The sequence below is a fragment of the Asterias rubens genome, chromosome 19 (assembly GCF_902459465.1).
Source record: "Asterias rubens chromosome 19, eAstRub1.3, whole genome shotgun sequence".
Classification (NCBI taxonomy): Eukaryota; Metazoa; Echinodermata; class Asteroidea; order Forcipulatida; family Asteriidae; genus Asterias; species Asterias rubens.
The window spans coordinates 10,021,178-10,043,470 of record NC_047080.1 but is presented as its reverse complement, the minus strand read 5'-3'; the positions used below and the strand labels follow the sequence as shown (position 1 = coordinate 10,043,470).

The window sequence follows — 22,293 nt, the reverse complement described above, 5'->3', positions numbered from 1 at the left end:
ACATTTTCAGTTGTCAGCAAAGCGTGAGAGATGATTACCAATGCTGTACCATATCTTTAAAAAGGCCAAAATGCAATGTGCAACAAGAGAAATGCAGGATGATGCAGAGAACGCGGGTAATACCTTTCGTCTAAATGAGGGCGTGTGGGGGATTTTTAATCTGCGTATACTTCCACCCCGTTCGTCGTCCTGGTTGGGGGAAACAAACCGAAGGGGGCAAAATGAGAGCAAAATGAAACCCCGGATGAGGATTTTGTCAAACGGCAAAAACAGAAAGGGAGAGAAGAAAAGAGAGAGAAGAAAACAAAATCATGACTTTCGGGGATGAAAATAAATCAAGAGATTTGGGGATGAGGTGGATGGATGGATAAAAGGAGTCATGGGAAGGAGGTTGATGAAAGGGTTGATGAAGGAATGTAACCATGGAGATGTTTAACAACAACATCTTAATAATGGCGTCATGTTTTCAGTCCTTGAATTTTCCGTTTTTGAAAAGGCACAGCAATTATTTTGCTCTGGTGAAGGGGCACTTCTATGAGGACGACTTTAATTCGGTATTGAAACTTTGCAAAGGGCACCACAGCAAACGCACAGGGCAATTGCTGGTGCTATGGGTTGCTTTGAGGCCTGTGTGTTGAGGCTACTGTGTCTAGGGTGGGTTGAACACGACCCAAGTTTCTTTTTTTTTTTTTGAGGAATTCTGAGAAAAATGAACAAGCTACTGGGAAAATTTGTTTTTTTCCTCTTCACTTTGCAAACACTTTGAGGTACTGCACTTTCAGTTGGTTGAGTCTAGTGTCATATTGGTCAAGAGAAAGAAAGTAGCAAGAAGAAATATTTAATTTTGTTTCTTAGCGAACAACTCTGATAACCTATCATGGCTAGCCCAAACAAAATCACTTCTCATTGTAAAATTCCCCCCCCCCCAAATCCTACCAATGATCCTGATGATCATGTTGGGTTTGGCAAATTTGAATGATTCCATCAAAATCCCTCAAAATTAATCCCAGTTTGTTTGAACCTGTTCGGTGTCAATCACCTTCAACATAAAAGAAATTTGATTAGTGACAGTCAACACCGACATTTAAATAAATATACAAAAAATCAACATTTTTAACATGTTTTTAGTTTGTTTTGGTAAGTCCGTGTTGTTAGTTTAGATCAACAAGAGTAGTTTTTGTTTTTCAAACATGCAACTTCAACACCATGCAAACAACTTTCACAGTCATCACAAACAACAATTAGATTGTTTTGATACATATTGATAGGATAGTTGTATAGTACATGAATCAGTCAATGATATGGTGTTTCATATGTGCTACCTTTATTCAGTTTTATTCGTCCGTCACATTTCATTTAAAAAAACAAATTTCCCCTGGATGCCGCTTCCGAGGTTGTATTGTAAACTTGGGTGTGATCCCTGGCTACAAGGTTGTATGGCTTCTGACTGGAACCCCCCGAATAAAGATATCGACAAAGCAGGGAGACTGTCAAGATAGGGCTAGATAGCTCAATTGCTAGAGCGCCGGCACGTTATCCTGCTCTAGGAAATTTATCTTTGTTCAACCCAAAATTGTGTTTTGTTTCCTGTTTTTTTTTTTTTTTTTTTTTCCTTGCTGCATTTCCTTTTTTTTTTATAAAGGGAAGAGTGAAATCTTCTTACAAATGTTTTTAGTTAAAATGAATAAAAATTCCACAGAAAAGTTCTGGTACAACCCTCGCCTTTTGCCTTTTCCAAAGACCGCGAAACGTCGTCTCCCACAAAAACATCATCCAAACAGTGATGGGATGGTTAATTACCAGGGATCACACTCAAGCCATAGATAGTAAAGTAGAGACATATACACGGTAATACCGCAAACTGAATGTAAAGGGAATAAAAATGTGACAGGGAAAAAAATTAAACATTATCAAAAATATGCGACGAGAAAAAAAATACAAAAAAAAAAGAAAATTGGGGGAAAAAAAACTCAAAAAAAGTGGCACATATAGAACACCATACACATGTACTATGAAGAAGAGGATGCCTTCCATCACAATGCAAGATTGCAAAAAAATGGTTCTTAATTAGAAGTAACAATCTACATGTGTGAAACCTGATTATTAATTGAATCCTGAGCATTGTATGACCATCTTTGCTATGTTGCCAATGGGCTTGATGCCTGGTCATACTTCCTGCGAATGCGAATGCAATATGAATTGAGGCGTCACCAATTCGTAACAAACAATTTCGGAACAGTTGCGCTGTGGGCAACTTTTCCCGAAACATTTGCAGCAAAAACAGAGCTGTGTGTTTATAAAATATGCTTTGCACGAAGCATTTGCAGGAAATATTTCTCACATTGAGCCTGGTTCATAATTTTTGACGTCACAGAGCTTCCTACGCCGGGAATGTTTCGCAGGAGTTCAGCACGAGTCAACAGAGACGTAAATTATTCTTTGTGACGTCAAAATTCAAATCGCATTACAATTCGCAGGAAGTTTGAGCCGGGCTCAAGCCTTTCATCGTGACATATGGAATCAACTACAGACTTGACGCAAATCAAAGCTTCATACATTGTCACAAAACAACGATTTACAAAAGTTGAGCCTGTTTTGGTTTTCAAAATAGCGTCGTGACTGCCCCAAATTCTTTTTGTTAATACAATGCCTTGGATTAAGTTACAAAAAACAATCAACAGACACACTTCATGAAAGTCGTGTCCTTCAAGGTTATCAGAGTTGTTTTTAAAGATGGTCGCCGTGTATGACTTGGTTATTGTTTTACCTTTGTGATGTGAGAAACGCTGGGTGCCCGCTTTTTGAATACGATGGTGGCATGAATGAGTGAATGATATAAATTGGATGGATGGGTTGGTTGGTTGGTTGGTTGGGAATCAACAACGGAAAGGAATATGCAATCAAACAAACAAAAAAGAAAAAACAAATGTGAATTCTTCAGGAAGAAAACACTGGTACTCTGTAAAAGTGTAAATAATTGATTAATTTACAAAAATCATCAGAAAAACGGAAAAAGTTAAAAGAGAAAAGACCTTTTGTTTTTTTTGTTTTTTTTTACAGAATCCCAATACCTTAGTTTTTTTTTTTAAGCAAAGAAAATTAATTAGTTCACTCAATTAATTAAGCGATTGCAAACTTGTGTATTAAAAACAAAGAACAAACAATTCAGAAAACACCATAAAGTAGCTGAATGACAAAGAAATCAAAATGATCTTAACAAAATCAATCGGATTAAAGATTACTTACAACCCGTGCCAGTAAACATATAGCAAAACAAATGCAGATTTTGTTTCCCCCACTAGTGATTTGTGTTTAATCAATGTGGGTTTTATTGTTTTTTACACAAACAATATTTTAAAATTAAGTTGGCAGTCAATTAGAGCGGTGATGCTAACTAAGTAGCTGAATGCTGTACACTTTAAATATGCGTGTTGTTAAAATATAAAAATCAGGGATACTTATATGCATTCCGTGAAAATATAAAAAACAGGGAAATATTTGAGTTTGGCGACAGCAAAAAGTTACTGTTACCTTTGGCCCCTGACCTTCCATAAGCAATGACCCCTGTTTCGGTAAAGTACATGTACATGCATTTTAATGACTTTTAATATAGTTTTTTGAAAGTTTTGAAAAATGGCTAGCAAGTTCTAATGTTTACTCTTATTGGATAGACTTCCAAAGAATCCATACCTTTGCCCAAATTGATCTGAGACCACCCTTTTTGGTTTTTTTGTTCTTTCCTGACACTGTTCCACCGCTGTTGTTGGTCGTTATGCTGTTCCCGGACACCGAGTCCGGTTCTTTCGTCTCGGTAGCGTCTCTGGGTTCGTCGAGATCCAACATCCGGAAGTCGTCTGGTGGAACTAGCCCTGATTTGTACTTTGTTGTTACCTTTTTAGAATCCTGCAAAGAGTGAACAAACACAATGGGAGACTTATGAGTGGCTGGTGGCAGCAGACATAACGAGCCTTTTTGCAGCTGTGCACGGGCGCACATGCTCAGTATTGCGCCTGTAGGTCGGAGCCTGCAAAGAACTGTGCAAAAAGGACCATCCAAAAAGTCTCCAACTGATTGCAATATGGAGGTATTTGTTTGTATTGCGTTTGATCATTTTAGTCATAGTGGCTTCCTGTATAGCGCACATATCCATCACTCATTGACGCTCAAGGCGCTTTAACATTCAGTATTTTCCTGCAAGGTATGTGGGACTACGTTTGAATTATGAGACCTACAAAAAAACAAAAGTAATGACTTTTGAAGCAATATAATCAAGTTGCAATAGATGCCATCTTTTGGCTTACAGGCCATCAAGCGCTCAGTTTACTTACGCAACCACGCGGTTGTTTACTAACCAATCAGGCAACGAGTTTTGTGAAATGTGCACGCGCTGCACGCCATTCTCGCGCAAAACGCATGGCTGTGTGTTCCTAACTGCCCATAAAGATGGCCGATTTACGTCATGTGGTAACTCATCTATTGCGTTACTTACCTCAGCAGGGCTAATTTTCTCCGCTTCCATCGTGATATCATCCAGGCATTTACTGACGATTGGGAGTACGCTGCGGTGACAGTCCGCATACTGCTTGTACAACTCGCTCGTCTTTGTTATCCGCCGTTCGTCCATCTCTTGGATTTTCTGGAACGAAGAGTGAATGTAGAAAACAAAAATAAATGAAAAGGAAATTTCAGATGAGGTGTGGAATTGAGAATCAATGATATTCCAATTATTATAACAAGGGGCAAATTATAATAACTAGTTCTGCGCATTTTACAATAATAATAAAAAATAATAAGCAGTTTTTATATAGCCCTTTTCACACCCGAAGCGCTTCCAACACTATTACCTCTGGTAACTTGGCCATAATTCGTTCCTTAAACCATCTCTACAACATGTGCAACATTAATATGCGCTAGTCGGCTAAATCAATCACAAGAACCATCTCTGCCCACACAGGTACCCATTCACACCCCTCGGTGAAGATCAGCAATCATAGCGAAGCATCTTGCTCAAGGACACAAGTGCCATGACCGGGATTCAAACCCAAACCCCGATGACTAAACCACCAGGACTTGAATCCTCTGCTCTAAGCCACTCGGCCACAACCTCGTCCCCAGGGTATGTCGAGAGGTTACAAGGTTGACCGCTCTCTCACCATGGATCATTTGCATATCAACAATTTGTGGATAGTAAGGCAAATTAAAAAATAGTCTGGCTACTTTTTGAAATTCACATCTTCCACATAATCTTGTAGTACGGTACCAGATTTAATAGCTTGTTTGTACATTGTTGGTTACCGGCGGCTGCCTGTACCTATGAATATGGAACATATTCTAATATTGTAAAGTCACTGTCCAATCAGGGTCCTAGTAAGGAGTTTCCATCCCAGGGTTTACTATTGTGAACATGGTTGGAAATAAAGTAAACCATGGGGACGAGGTTGACTCGGCCATGACACCCTGTCCGACTTATGACTTGCATTAAAGACATCAGGTACGGTGTAACACAATGAATATGGAACATATTCTAATAATTGTAAAGTCGTTGTCCAATCAGGGGCCAAGTCAGGAGTTTCCATCCCAGGGTTTACTATTATAATCATGGTTGGAAATAAAGTAAACCATGGGGACGAGGTTTGACTCTGCCATGACACGCTGTCCGACTTTTGACTTACATTAAAGACATCGGGTAGTATGGTGTAGTAATGTTCATGTTGGTCTTTGTTAGTTTGAGTCAGCTGCAGGATGTACTCATTCTTGCTGTCTTCTCGAGACTGGTCCTTGGATATCATATTCTGTCGACTCTGTCAAATCCAAGCAGAAGAAAATAGAATAGTCACAATAATACTAGGTTCTTATAATAATAGCACTTGATCACATGGCTAGGGGTGTATCAGAGTGCTCAGTATTGTTAAAATAATTATTTTAGCATGTACATGCACAACAAATTCACGCAACACTACCAAAACTGGGCCCAATTTCATGGCTCTGCTTACCGTACGCAAAGAATCGGCGCTTACGGAAGCAGGGAATTCTGTGCTTACGGCAAGCATAATTCACGGGTTAGCAAAGAATTGGGGCTTGTGTGTGTGCGTACTCCACATTACTAGCCATTCTACGCTTACACAGCTAATTCGACGCTTGCACGTAAGCGGAGAATGGTGATCGCAGCACAGAATTTGGCGATAAGCAGAGCCATGAAATTAGGGCCACACAAAATACGTAGTACATGCTAAAATCATTTTTGTGACATTGTTTTATTACTTTCTCAAAAACTACAGCTCCCAAGCAAGTAATATTTTAAAGGAAGCTTTCAACCATCGTTACCGTCAAACTGGGTAAGTTAAATGCTTATCTGCGTGTGTTTTGTGTCTTACAAAAAGTACCATAACCGTACAACGCATTTGAGTGTTTTAAAGTCTGAAGTAAACAAAGGTAGAGGAGTTACCCAAGTGTCAATTTTGTGGACATTGTGTTTTGCGTCCTACACAAAAGTACCTAAGCCCTTTGCATTTAAGTGTTTTAAAGACACTGGACACTATTGATAATTGTCAAAGACCAGTCTTCTCACTTGATGTCTCTCAACATACGCATAAAATAACAAACCTGGGATAATTTGGGCTCAATTGGTCGTGGACTTTGCGAGATAATACTGAAAGCAAAAACACCCATGTTCCACGTAGTTGGGTGCTTTTAGATGCTTGACTTCGTGACCTCAAATTCTAAATCTGAGGTCTTGAAATCAAATTCGTGGAAAATTACTTCTTTCTCGAAAATTGCGTTACTTCAGAGGGAGCCTATTCTCACAATGTTTTATACCATCAACATCTCCCCATTACTCGTCACCAAGAAAGGTATTTTGAGTAATTACCAATAGTGTCCACTGCCATTAAACCTTTAAACCCTGGTTGCATTGTGTGCTTTCAGATGCCCAAGAAAGACTGAAGCACAGGAACGTAGAGGAGTTACCTTTTCAACCTGCGCCCTGCTTTGGGAGAGATCACTGTCTACCTTCTCAAACTGCTGCTTAGCTGAGATGTAATTACCGTGAGCTGCCCTGTAAGTGTCCTTAGTCTGCATTCAACAAAATGACGAAGAGATCACAAACACCATCAGTAAAACAAACTTTCACATCCTGTACAATCATTTTTAAAGGGAAGGTACACGTTTGGTACTTGTCAAAGACCAGTCTTCTCACTTGGTGTGTCCCATCATGTGCATAAAATAACAAGCCCGTGAAAATTTGGGCTCAATCGGTCATCGAAGTTGCGAGAAAATTATGAAAGAAAAAACACCCTTGTTGGATGAATTTGCGTGCTTTCAGATAGGAATAAAAGACTTCTAGCTAGAAGTCTTTTATTTTTTCAGTGAGAAATTACCTCTTTCTCAAAAACTACATTACTTCAGAGGGAGTTGTTTCCCCCCAATGTTTTATACTATTAACAGCTCTCCAATGCTAGTTACCAAGTCAGGTTTTAAGTTAATATTTGTTTCGAGTAATTACCAAACGTGTACCTTCCCTTTAAAGGCAAAGTATAACTTTGGTTTTTGGAACTGTTTGATTGTCGTCATCCAGGCATGCAACTGCCCTTTGAAGAAAAAAAAGGAACATTTTCAAAGGCACAACGCAAGTGCAGAGCGAGGCAGCCAACACGGGACACGAGACCCACAATGGTACTCTAGAAAATGTTGAGGTTTATTACGCTCTGAGGTGCTTTGTTAGCATGTACATAATGTAAATTCTCCAAAAACAAAAGACACAAGAGTTTCATCGCTGACCTGTTCCATCTTCTTGATAGATTTGTCTTTGGCCGCCTCCTTGCTCCGCGCATCTTGGAGGAGCTTCTTCCTCTCTTGTTTCACCTCCGCTATGACCGTCTGCACTTCCTTGGTGACCTTAGTCGCAAGTCCGTCCGCGATGAGGTCATGCTGGTTCGCGATGCCTTGGAGCTCCTTCAAGATGTTCTTGAACGACGTCACCGTGGAAAATCTACAAGAAAGAAGAGAAAATAATCAAGAGTGTTATGAGATAAATGCATCATATCACTTTCATGTTATTTAATTGTAAAATTAAAGGGTAGGCTGGGGTCGATTTCACAAACTAGCAAGTCTTTCTCGAAGGCTAAATGACAACATAACAAACATGAACATTGTTTATTATTGTTAGATATTTCTGGTATTGAAACCAAGGATGCCTCATAACTGAACTTAATCACTGTAGCTCGAAAGCCTGTAAATAAGGAAACCTTTAAACAAGGATGCTTGATGTGTGAACCAGAAACACAAGGGTTATCACCTACTCTTCCATGTTCTACGTTCGTGCACTATCAATCCTGGTACACAGGAGAAACGACTTCCTCTGAAGTGCCATAGTTTTCGAGAAAGAAGTAATTTTCCACGAATTTGATTTCGAGACCTCAAGTTTAGAACTTGAGATCTCGAAATCAACCATCTAAACGCACACAACTTCGTGTGACAAGGGTGTTTTTTCTTTCATTATTATCTCGCAACTACGATGACCGATTGAGCTCAAATTTTCACAGGTTGGTTATTTTATGCATATGTTGAGATACATGTACACCAACTGTGAAGGCTAGTCTTTGACAATTACCAATAGTGTCCACTGCCTTTACGCATTTTGCTCAAGGATACAAGTGTCATGACTGGGACTCGAACCCAAACTCTGCTGATCAAAAACACCAGAGCTTGAGTCCGGTTTCCTTAACTGCTCGGCCGTGGTCCAGTGGTTAGACCGCTGAACTTGTAATCACAAGGTTGTGGGTGTGAATCCTACCAAGCTAACCGCTGATTTCAAAATGACTAGAATAGGTTCTGTCTTCTAGCTACTGAATCACAACTTCTCTCGATTTGTGTAATTCATAATCATAGACGTTAAACCAATGCTTATGGGAGAGATTGGCTGTTGCTTTCTCTGTGTTTATATCCCCTTGTGGGAGTTTGCAGAGTTCCCTTGATGGGAAGATCATCTAAATAAACAAACAAAAACAGACAACCCACACAATGACTAGAATAAATATTGTACTCTAGTTACTCAATCACAATTTCTTGATTTGTGGCAATTTATAATCATAGATGTAAAACCAATATGAGAGAGACTGGCTGTTGCCAGCTTGGTGTTTATATCCCCTTGTGGGGGCTTGCCGAGTTCCCTTGACGGGAAGACCATCTAAACAAACAAACAAACAAACAAACAAACAGATGAAGTAAATATGTATTTAGTTTCTTACGGGACATCGTCATTTTTCTTCTCCTTTGGTTGAGAGCTCTTGATAAGCCTCCTGGAATAAAAAGAACCAAAAACAGAAATGAACATTTAGAGAAATGTGTAAACGGCAGAACAGAAAATATGCCTGCTAAAAAAGAGAAAAAGATACAGGCCTTAAAAGGCACTGGACATTTTTGGGAATTACTCAAAACAATTGTTAGCAGTGACAAGCAATGGAGAGATGTTGATAGTAAACAAATATTGACTGCTTCGAGTGCTACGGTTAAACTACGACTCCCGAGGTGATCCCCAGAGCGTTCTAATTTCGGAGTTTTAACCATAGCACGAGTTAAAGCAGTCAATATTTGTTTTATAACACCCCAACAGACTATTTATCATCTTCGTACACGTAACGTTCGTTGGCCGTTTCAGATACACAGATGCACAACGGATTGGGTTTGAGGTGGGTAAAAAGACGTCTTGGTACTGCACGCAATGTGATAGTCGTCAAACTATCACATGGCAAACGATGCACTATCACACGGCAAATGATGCACTATCACACGGCCGCCGTATACATGTAGTAAAACTAAGACATACATGTATCATGTGATGTGCTCTAAACCAATGAAAAGGCAGAATATTTGTAAGGGTGTAATAATGTAAAACACTGTGAGAAACAGCTTCCTCTGAAGAATTGTAGTTTTTGAGAAAGAAGTAATTTTCCATTAAAACATTTGAATTTGATTTTGAGACCTCAGAATTAGAATTTTAGGTCACGAAATAAAGCATCTGCAAGCACACAACTTCGTGTGACAAGGGTGTTTTTTCTCTCATTATTATCTGGGAACTTCAACGACCAATTGAGTTCAAATTTTCACAGGTTTGTTATTATGTGCATACTATGTATATGTTGAGATACACCAAGTGAGAAGACTGATCTTTGACAATTACCAAAGGTGTCCAGTGTCTTTAAAGTACATGGAAGACGATGCTTTTAAGGAAAGTAACTTTCACTCTTTCTTTCTTTCAACTCTTTCAGTTTTACTTTCTTTTTTGACACAGTAGCCCACTATCAAAACATGTCAGTAATAATTTGCCACAATATAGAATCAGGAAATAACTTCTCACTGCTAAAATAATAACTACATTTTCAGAACAAATATTTAGTATATGCATGCTACATGGAAAAGCTCAGTGGGCAAAACTCAGTCGACATGCTTAGTACATGTAATGTAGGCCTACATGCACAGTGACATGAAAATTTGTTTTCTTATTACATATTTTTATCAATATAAACCACACGGGAAACTGACTGGGTAAATTTTGACTGGCACCCCGAACAAAGATATTGACAAAACAGGGACCACGCCAACATAGGGCTAGATAGCTCAGTTGGTAGAGCGCCGGCACATTAATCCGGAGATCGTTGGTTGGAATCCCACTCTAGTCAATTCTTTGTTCAAATTATATCTTTAAGAGATGTATTCGCCTAACATCATGATGCCGGACGGCCACTTCAAGGTTAGGATTATTCATGTATTCACAAGGTTTGTATTCTGAGTTCAGTTGGGAATCGATTTAAACTGAATGAGAATAGGAATACAAGAGTACAATGTAGTCACTCAGTCTTGTTTGTAAGACAGGCCATTTAAAACCTACAAAAGGCCATAAAGTTATAAGGACCCTCACCTTCGTCTTGGTCCCACAAACCTGCTGGTATTTTAATGGCCAGATAAGACCTTGTCCTCACTCTTTTATTCCCTTTAATGTCTGTTGTACCATAAAGCAAGGATGTACATGTACAAGTACGACACACGTACATGGCTGTACCATTGCTGTACCAACCCATGGAGGAAGATCTGTCATTAGGCCAACTTTAAACAAAAACATGTTTAGTGTCCTGCCTTTTTAAAAAAAAGGAAGGACAGCCCTTTTTTTTTTTGGCTAGTGGCCAGTGTCTTTTTTTTTAAAAGACAACCGCATGTGCTATTTTTCCAAAATCTATTTAATGTGTCTGAGATCGAATAGATGGAAATTTGCATCATGGATAAAGTGTATTAAATTTTGGTTTTTAGCCATGTGTTACACCGATGTGTGTTAGCAATGTCTGAGATTGTTAAAATGTATTTTTTGATTTTTGATTTTTATTTTTGGAAAAAAAAAGGAGGGAGGCGGCCACTAAAAGGGAAGAGGGGAGGGATGCTAAACATGTTTTTTTGTTATTTATGGCCCTAGCCACTGATCTACATGAACATGTTATGGACATTGTACATGCTGCATGTTGAGGCAATTTCTATCATCTTCACGCATGTGGATCCACACTGAGATCATATTCCTAATAACCCACAGCGGGCTGAACTTTGCAGCGGGATCGATTCTTAGCTAATCAAAGAATGATGTGCACTTTACTGAGTCTGGTAAATGAAGGTCTACAGTCTTCATGATACATCGCAGGTTCAAAATTCTGTCCGTCACCTTTCCATTTGTACTGATTCATTGTCAAAGGTTCTGTCACGTACCGACACGAACAAGGATCAAGTTTATCGTTCACAGGATCAAGTTTATCATTCAGGGGAGACTGGGGGTAATTGTGGCCCCCTTTTTCAACATTTCCCCGAGTCTGGTAAATGCAGGACGAGGCCTTCATGTACATTACAGGATCAAAATTTTGTCCGTCATCTTTCCATTTGTACTGATTCATTGTCAAAGGGTCTGTCGCCTACCGACACCGACTTAATGTACAATACCAATCAGCTGTTTCTTTACTAATTGTTAAAGCCATTGGACACTTTCGGTACAGAAAAAATAAATAAAAGTTCACAGATTTACAAACAATTTACAGGGTTTAAAGAAGGTAATGGTGAAAGACTTCTCTTGAAAGTTTATTCCATGAAATGCTTTACTTTTTGAGAAAACATTGAAACAATATCAATTCTCGATAGCGAGAATTACGGATTTATTTATAAAACACATGTCATGACACGGCGAAACGTTCGGAAACCAAGGGTGGGTTTCCCGTTATTTTCTCCCGACTCCGATGACCGGTTGAGCCTAAATTTTCACAGGTTTGTTATTTTATATATAAGTTGTGATCACGAAGTGTGGGACTTGGACAATACTGTTTACCGAAAGTGTCCAATGGCTTTAAAATGGTCAACCAAAACTAACGGCAGTATTTTTTTTTTTTTTACATTGATTTTCATAGTCATAACCAAACGCATACACCCTTAAATCAGCAGGATTTCAACTCAAGGGTTTTATTATTGATCACAAACTATGATTGTATTTTTATAGTAAAGACAACAGCTCCAATCAGATGTGCACGTAATTTCGCTCAGATTAAAACAATACACCAGTGTGTCAGTCAGTGCAATATACTGACCATATGTTACCAGCCAATTTAATTATATGCACAACAGTTTTTCGTGGGAAACAAAAGAGTGCAAACTGTATGACCCAACATGCCCAATGAGGCTTATCGTAATATAGAAATAAAACCAAAGCACTAGGTCCCCGAATTAGAGAAAAAGACTGCACAAATGGAAATCCAAGTACATGTATACTGAAATGATTCATTTATAAATGGAAATCTGATGATGAATAATCCAAGACAATTTAAAGGCAGTGGACACTACTGGTAATTACTCAAAATAATTATTAGCATAAAAACAAACTTGGTAACGAGTAATGGAGACCTGTTGATAGTATAAAACATTGTGAGAAACGGCTCCCTCTGAAGTAACGTAGTTTTCGAGAACGAAGAAAATTTCCACGAATTTGATTTCAAGACCTCAGATTTAGAATTTGAGTTTTCGAAACCAAGCTGCTTGATTTCGAGACCTCAAATTCTAAATCTGAGTTCTTGAAATCAAATTCGTGAAATTGTCTTCTTTCTCGAAAATTACGTGTCTGAAAGCACACAACTTCGTGTGACAAGGGTATTTTTTTTGTTTTCATTATTATCTCACAACCGATTGAGCTCACAATGTTTTATACTATCAACAGCTCTCTCCATTGCTCGTTACCAAGTAAGGTTTTATGCTAAAAATAATTTTGAGTAATTACCAATAGTGTCCAGTGCCTTTAACCACACACTGTAGGTGTAACATAGTAATTGTATGCACATTTTATGTTCATTTGATTGCCCCAAACAGCTGCACTTCCGCTATATCCTGTTACTAAATAAATATGCAAGGGTACCGTGCATTTTTTTATATATGTGTAACTAAGAAGGGATATTATTAGGGTTACCGTTTTATCTTCCACTAACCTAATTAAAGGCTGGTGTAGATTTTCGCTACATTTTGATATGGGTGCGCGCCTCAGACTACCAGATGCAACCTCCGAATCTTAATCCAACATTCCGTTTGTATTTAGGTGAATATTGACTGTGGTTTTGTATGTCATTTAAAAAAAATAGTCTATTTCCTTGTACAGTATTCATGAGAAATGCGACTGTGGATGAATTTCATTTAGGAAATGCATAAAAGAACTAATGTAGTATTATCCAAACATGCATACATTTAATACACATGTAGTGAAACATCAGGGTTCTGCCCGCAGTGGTCGGTGCCAAACATCCGAACAATGCGCGTCTACCATTTCTGCCTTTTTGGGGAGTCCATTCCTTTTGTGCATATTTTGACACGCGTGTATGTGCACTGCGCATTGTGCATAAGGTCTATATCTTGCGTAATACACCCGCGTGGGTGTGTCAGCGACAGTATAAATGAACTACAGCACGAATTCATGAGTTTTGAGCAGGGGGCATGTAGTATACTATCAACACAACCTTTGAAGGACTGTACTGATTTGGCGACAACGACAGCCAAGCAAGAAGTGAGTTCCAGAGCCTTGCGCAGGTTATTGTTAACGCTACTTACTTCAATGATGTTGCATACTGAAGCTCAATCTGCTGTCGTTCTTTCACAAAATGGCAGTACTTATCAAGAAAATCTATTCCCTTTTCAGTGTGTTTTTCCAGCTGACTGTACTGGTCCTAAAAAGAAAAATACAGAAAAAATTTTATCAACAAAATATTTGGACAATCTCATCAACACCACTGGTACATTATCTTGTGCAATGTGTGCAAATTTATGTGCCAGACGTAATTTATGAAAAAAACAAGAGGCCAGGCACTAGACGTAACATGTGTATAATGCATTTAGCATTTCACTGCTGGTGCCCTACATCATAGCGCAAGTCTACCCTTGCTCTTTAGGACAAAATGTAGGCCAAGCTATTCTTTTTTATGTGTATATAAAAAAGTGTACAAATTACAGTAATTTGTTCCTGTAAAATTGCAAATGTTTATTTGCTGGGTAGAGCTGCTAGGGCTAGAATTTTACGGGGAAATTTACCCCTTTGTAGTAAATTTCAGAGAAAAAAGGTAATTTTCACCAGCAAATTTGAGTCTGAGAAAGCTTCAGGCATAAAGGCTTACTCAGACATCTGAAAGCAAAAAATTCTATGCAACAAAGGTGTGTTTTCCTTCATTAGGCCGAGTAAAAAAAGAAACATGTTTAGCGTCCCCGCCCGCTTCCTTTTTAGAGGCCGCCTCCTTTTTTATTTTATTTTGTATTTCATTTTTTTACGCACATTGTTTTTTTTTTTTTTATGATTTTTGTATTTATTATGAAAAAAGGGTTATTTTAAACGATCTAAGCTAAAACAATCTGAATGTCTTGTCTGAATGTCTTGACCAAAATGTTTCATTTATGTATTGTGTGTTTGAGCAGTAGAAAAAACAATGGATATTTGACATTTTAAAAAGAATGGCGGCCATCCTGAAATAAAAAATAAAAAATAAAAAGCCCCTCCTCCTTCCTTTTTTTTTGAGAAACCTGGACGCTAAACATGTTTCTTTTTTAACTCGGCCTTATGTTCTTGCACTTTTGATGACCAATTGAGCCCAAGTTTTCACAGGCTTGTTATGTTATGCATACAGTTTGTTGTGTTACACCAAGTGAGGAAACTGGTCTTTGACAAAAAATTACCAAAGAAATACCGTGCCTTTAAGCATTTTAGACAGCAAGAAATCTGCACAAAATATAGTCAGCTGTAAATTATAATATTCCAATGGCTGCACCAAACATGCAGACAAAATTCTCACGATCAAAGGGTCAAGTAAAATGTCATCGTAAAACTGTCCATAAATAACACTGCGGTGACATTCTTGCACAAATCAGAAAAATTTATGTGGATTTACCAGCACTGCCAGTGATGTGTGATTGGTACACAGATGTCTACTTCTACAAGTTCAAGATAAAGAATTGACAGTGAATGATTAAAGACATCAGCGAAACACTCAACTTCCAATTCTCAGAATCGCACTGGGAATGTTTGTCTTCAAGGAGACGAACCGACTTCCATTATCAATAATTTCATTTCATTTATTAATTCTGGTTGTGAAGCGCAATTAATCACTGTAAATGGACAAACTTCTTTTAGTTCTAGAGTTCTTTGAGTTAAACCCAAGTATGCGGGTTGTAAATAATGTTCACTCAACAGTACACGTTGACAGACGTACATGTGTACTCGAAATATGTCTTGATATCGTTATTCACATTTTTGACATTTACTGTCACACATCAAATGTACTGAACATTGTTTGTACGTGTGGACAGAGACCCATCCAGGCCTGATACTTCAAGGGGGCAACGAAGGCGATTGCCTCCGTGTCCCCTGGTCATTGCCTTGATGCCCCTTGAAATGCTCCAGTACAAATTTGCAATTTCATCATAGGGTGGCCTATACCAAGAAGAAAATGCCTTGGTGCCCTTGCCCTTTCAAAAGCGAAGCATACAGCCCTGCTCATCTAACATGTCTACTGTACAAATGTACGTTTCTGGTTCACATAGCAGGCACCCTTATATGGGTTTCCTCAATCTTGAGAAAGTTGCGAGAAACAGTGATTAAGTTCACTTATGAGACATCTTTCATTTCATCACCAGAAATTACTAATAACAAATAATGACTGATTTTATCTCAAACTACAACAGAATTAATCCAATTTTCCCACTTTTAAAAATTTAATACACAATTTACAGGAAATGATCTTGTCTACAATTTTTGCAAAGCAAAATATTTATATTGAACTTGTTTTGTGCACATTGAATGCTAATATTGGGTATCAAATTTGTGATTTTTGAGAAGCAACTGATAATTTTTGTGCCGGCATTTTTCTACAGAAATCGTTCACCGATTCAATAGATGTTTGTTTACACACAATGGAACCCTTGTATGGCAAAATATTTTTAAATACCGCTGACTGCTACTTGTAACAAAAACCTGTTTATCTACTCGGACTTGAGGAAGGAAATGGGAAAGTGAATAGTACAGCTGCAAATATTAGGGAGGAATTTCTCTTGAAGATCAGCTGCAGAGAGGGGAGCCTCTAGACAAGAACTGTGTTTCTTTCAGGCAATCCTTCGGGCTGCAGCTGTTTCTTTTTCCTTCTGGTATTTAAATTGCTCATTGCTGTATTTTAAAATATTTTTAAAACTTATTAATGTGCATTATTGTACTTTGTATCCACCCGAGAAATGAAATAAATATAAATAACTTAAAAAAATACAGAGCTCCTGCAAATATCAGGGAGGAATTTCTCTCAAGAAGCAACGAGGCAACAGACCAATCGATGGAGTTCGTGACCATGCTCTTTAGCATACTCCAAGTCCCCCTTTCAGGATTGACATTCAGGGGGAGACAGAGGGCAAACAAAAGGGTACATAATGCAGCGGCCCGAGGCCCGAGCCAGTGATCTCAGTGTCGAGGCCAGTAAACTCAAGACAGGACAAGTCTGGTGGTCTTGGGGTTGGGGTTTTTTCCACTTCAACATCTTTGTCTCAAAAGTGAGGATCAAATGTTGAGTTTGAGTCTCACAAATATCGTTCCAGACTGCTGAGTATACATTGTGTAACTCATAACAGAAGAGGAAAAGCTTTTCTTTGTGTTTTGTCCAAATGAAACAGTTTAGACGATAAAACTGTGTTCTCATTTTGATTCTAGTCTCTTCTCATTTTGACTCTGGTCATCTAACTACAATCCTGGTCCAGTAAAGATTCTGAGCTACAAGTCCGACCGTCTTGTGGATTTTCCACCAAAATTTGAGCCGAGGCCTGATAGTTACTTCACGGAGACAACGAAGGCAATTACCTCCGTGACCCCTGCTCAATGCCTTGGTGCCCTTGAAATGCTCCAGTAGAAATTTACAATTTCCTCATAGTCATACCCTTGCCTTTTAAAAAATTGAAGCATACAACCCTGTCATTACATGTATACAAAAAAATGCTACAGTGTAAATTTTCGAACACAGACGACAATACATCTACGGTACATTCATGTACACTGTTGCGAGTCTGAATGAGCTCCATGTACTCCCATGTCTTCATCACTCCGTTACTCCAAAGCATGCATGAAAACAAAGACTGTCCGTAGGGCCTATGGAATGAATCACTAGCAGGCATACATTAGGATGAGCTAGTGTACCATAGAGCTCTAAGGAGTGAACCCACTCAGACCACAGTATTAAATCACACAACATTGTGTGTCAGGAATAATGAACTTGGATTTAACACAATGGCGTAATTTAAAGGAACATGTTGCCTTGGATCGGACGAGTTGGTCTACAAAAAGCGCTGGAAACCGTTTGTTGTGAAATGCATATATGGTTAGAAAGATGTTTTAAAGTAGAATATAATGATCCACACAAGTATCGCTCAAAATTGCATGGTTTATCTTTTACGTCGCAAACTAACACAATCGGCCATTTATGGGAGTAAAAAATTTGACTCCCATAAATGGCCGACCGTGTTAGTTGATGAGGTAAAACCGCATGTTTGTGTGGATCATTGTATTCTACTTATACAACATCTTTCTACCCATATCCATTATATAGCAAACGGTTACAGAACGCTTTTCAAAGACCAACTCGACAGATCCAAGGCAACGTGTTCCTTTAAGAACTCAAAAGAAGACGGAGATTGTTTTTTCTACGTACACTGACGATGTTGGAGGTTTTTGCGAATCAAAATGTTCTCACTTATAATATTATGCCTACATTTATAATGAGGAAAACCTCAGATTTATGACAATTTAAATTATTTGATGTCCACAAATCCCAATTTCAGGTTGAATACAAACACATTCCAGTAAGTTTTAGGGGGATGAAGACACCTTTAAGCAACTGGAGGTTTGGACCCAATTTCATAAAGCTGTTAAGCAGAAAATAGCAAATCTAAGCATAAATGGGGTAGGGCACCAGTTGCAGCAGTGTAAACTTTATGCAATGTTGGCTGGTGAACAGCTTCTCTTATGCAAGATTTCACTGTGCTTACAGACAGTTATGAAATCCGGCCCGTGCAAGAAAATGTCATACATGTATGTATTATGAGGAACAAATGACAAAGAATTTGTTGGCATCATTGACACTTTTTCTTGGCAACAATATTGCTTGTCGGGTAAAAGACTTACTGTTTTGGCATAATTTAACAAGGAACTGGAAGGATAGTACACATTATCACAAATCTTGTTGGCAGAACTGAACATATGCTGTAACATTCAATGCATTGGTATCAATGGTGTGAAGAAAACCACAAGGAAAGTAAATTGAGAACATGATCTGCATTGCACTTGCATATAATGTAAATGTCTTGTTTCTTTCATGAAAACGTGTAGTTACATTTATCTGCCTGTTGAAACTACAGTCCAGTCTCTTTTCTTGCATGCTTGTGACCAGGGCCCAACTTCATGGCTCTGCTTAAGGCAGAATCCTGCGCTTACAGCGCGATCATCACTCTCCGCTTGCACGGCAAGCGCCAAAATTCTGCGCTAGCCTTGTGAGCTTAGAATGCCTCGTAACATGAAATACACACGGGCACACGCCAAAATTCCCTGCTAACCGGTGAAATAGGCTTGACGTAAGCGCAGAATTCCCTGCTTCCGTAAGCGCTGTTTTGGTAAGCGCGGGGCACCAGTCGCGACCTTGTGGAATTTTGGCTGGTGACCTGTTTCTGGTTCATGAACAAGATTTTTCTGTTCTTTTTGCAAGCTTTAGTGGTTACAGGCTTTATGAAGTTGAGTCATGAAATTGTGTGCTGGTTACATGTATGTGAAACTGTTTAAAGGGTCGCTCTGATAGCATATAAAACATAAGCTTGCACGTACAGCATGCACAGACTTCCACTTGTGGAAGTGACCTGAATACAAGAAACATCCACTGAGTGTTGAAAAAGGATATCCTGGTTTTCACCATGAAGTTAACCTAACGCACAGGTATTGTTTAAATACGCATGACCTACAGCACAGGAATTACTCAAAACCTGTACCAACTACCAAGGACATGGCAAATGGTCTGTACACCTTATTTATACAGTACATGTATGCTCACTTTGTGTATACTACAATAAATAATGAATGAATAGGTTGGTTCATATGATGCTATTTAGGTGTTTTGTAGCCTACATACATGGTTGTACATATTGTAAGGCATCAATACATAGCGTCACTAAATCAAGAAAGCAGTGCGCATTAGATTGGGTATACAAACAATTTGATACACTTCTTGAACTTGCATAATACCATTCAGATTCAGATTCTCTGATGGAGATTGTGAGTGTATGCCAGCACTGAATTTTTAAGGCATATCGGACTTGTTGCAGACTTATTGACCCCTTGCACGCGTGTCACACGCGGCGACTGATGCCACGGTCACCATGTTGGTGGGCAGTGAGAGTCACGTGTATTAACGCCGCGCGGCCTAAAACGACCACTTCACTGCATAACGCCCAGCATACTCAATGCATAGAGTTATATATGAAAACGCACAGTGAAATTGCCCACCAGTATGGCGCATTCAAGGCTTTTTCAAATGATGACGTCAGGTGAAATGGGTCCATAGCCCTATGCGCAAGACAGCAATTCAATAGGGGGTCCCTTGCTTGTTTTTTACACAAATTTTCGTCCTTTTTACACGAGGTACATTTTGTAAAATTTTACGACAAATTTAACAAGGGACACTTGCTTAATTGCTCTCGTGTGAAAGGGGCTTAATTTGTAAGGGGCAAAAAAGTACCGTTACGGTACATTGTACTCAGAAGATTAAAGCCATTCTGAATTACATTTATCAATGCATTGCAATTGTTAAGTTTTGTCCCCTACTATTTGTGACCCAGATTTGTTTTTTCCCATAAAGAAAATAATTTGTATGTTTTTTTTCTTTAACCTAAACTGAAACAAAATTTATGTTTATTTCTTTAACCCAACCAGCCAGAATTCAACTTATCTTTATAGTTTTGAATGACTCCCTAAATGAAATGAGTTTTTATATATCATAACGGAACAGAAACTGTGCAATGTAATAGTATGTAAAGTTAGTGGAATACTAAAACCACTTTTGTACTGAATGGAAACGGCATAAAAACTGTAACATCGATCTTTTTACAAAAACGCATACGCACATGTAGTATCTAGCTTTGGTATTGTAGGAAACTGCCCCCTCCCTGAATATAAAAATACGAACAATACGAGATTATTATTGATTAAACATCACATATATCTAATTATTTTCATGAATAAACAACACAGAAATAAAATTGTTAGTGAACAATTTGGACACTCTTTCCGAAAAGTTTGGCTCAAACCTTGCCTCAAGATCTTCCCTACTAGAAACTAGCCCTTGATTAAAAAGCCAAGTACCTTCTTATGTATGAGTTACCGGTACATTATAAATTGTATGTAGCATGACTAGTCTTCAGCCACAAGCTGATACTACGTCAATATTTTGAGGTAGTCCCTCAGTTACGGCATTCCTGTCCGGTAATTGATGGGTGACGCATCGTGTGCGATAATAATGGTCACACTACAAGCACTACGTAGAAACACAGGAAAGTCAGTCTCAGTCGCACCATATGAACCTGTGGGTGATGAGTCGCAGTGCATGATTCTGAGTGGGAGATTAAACATGTACTGCACTGCATGGGAAAAGGCATTTAAGTACTTATTGTTTGCCGTGATACAAATCATAATTTATTAGGTATGAATCCAGATACGGGATTGGTAATGACGATAAAAACAACAGTTTGTTCAGTTTAAAAGCTTACATCTATTTATAAACATTAATATTACATGTAATACATAATTACGTAAAACACTGTGCAGAAAAGTCAGTCGTCGTACCGTATTAACATGTAAGTAATGAGTCGTACCGTACGAACCTGTAATGAGTGTCACTAAACACGTATTGCATTGCATGGCAATATGCCTACATGTTTGCTGCATGTACAAATCATAATTTATTTAAAGGTACAATACAGTATTGGTAATTAAAAAAAATTATAATTGCTCTGTTTCAGTGTGAAAGCTTTTGTTTATAAAGTTAATTTTCCAAGGTGAAGCCGAACTACATGTAAAAAGCCAGACTTTACTAAATGTTTACATAAAATCGAGTGTAGGAATGCAATGTACAAAATATTCAACATTGTTTTATAATAATAATAATAATAATATCGAAGTCTTATATAGCGCACGTATCTACCAAACAAGGTACTCAAGGCGCTGAGTATATACAAACTTTCAGAAAGATAGGTTATTGCAGTGATGAATTCTGAGACCCAATTATTTAGCACCTTATAAGGGTTTACAAGGTGCTACGGCGCATTAAGCAGCCACAACCAGGAACACCGGGGCGAACCCCTTCTCTTTTTGATAAGTGCACTGGGTTCTTTTACATGCGTTACACAACACATGGGACCAATGGCTTTATGTCCCATCCGAAGGACGAAGCAATGGTTAAGTGTCTTGCTCAAGAACACAGTGTCACGGCTGGGGATTCGAACCCACACTCTGCTGATCAGAAACACCAGAGTTTGAATTCGGTGCTCTTAACCGCTCGGCCACGACACTTCCACGTATGTACGTGTGTATAAATGTACTCACACTAGATCCTTGCCATTTGAAATTTTGCCCACAATAAAAATTAGTCTACTGCACACTCTGAAAATTCTATTATCAAAACTTCTGAATAATGTGGACAATATCGCACCAAACTTGTCCCCCGTGACACTATA

The 22,293-nt window shown here is 38.5% G+C and overlaps 1 protein-coding gene and 1 non-coding gene across 7 annotated transcripts in view; one reads left to right on the top strand and one right to left on the bottom strand.

The window, feature by feature from the left end:
• Nucleotides 1-22,293, bottom strand: part of LOC117303233 (formin-binding protein 1-like) — a 42,218-nt gene that overhangs the window by 13,136 nt on the left and 6,789 nt on the right. For 3 of the 6 annotated variants that reach the window (XM_033787382.1, XM_033787377.1, XM_033787380.1), the window contains exons 2-10: nt 14,110-14,225; nt 9,246-9,296; nt 7,777-7,987; nt 6,967-7,071; nt 5,673-5,801; nt 4,490-4,636; nt 3,691-3,903; nt 2,768-2,797; nt 124-189 (exon numbers count right to left, since the gene is read on the bottom strand). In XM_033787382.1, coding sequence (XP_033643273.1) covers nt 124-189; nt 2,768-2,797; nt 3,691-3,903; nt 4,490-4,636; nt 5,673-5,801; nt 6,967-7,071; nt 7,777-7,987; nt 9,246-9,296; nt 14,110-14,225 — 1,068 coding nt within the window. The remainder of the gene's footprint in view (nt 1-123; nt 190-2,767; nt 2,798-3,690; nt 3,904-4,489; nt 4,637-5,672; nt 5,802-6,966; nt 7,072-7,776; nt 7,988-9,245; nt 9,297-14,109; nt 14,226-22,293) is intronic. The other 3 variants (XM_033787381.1, XM_033787378.1, XM_033787383.1) reach the window with 3 other exon arrangements.
• Nucleotides 10,604-10,676, top strand: Trnan-auu. The gene has a single exon. It is a non-coding gene; the product is annotated as a tRNA-Asn (tRNA).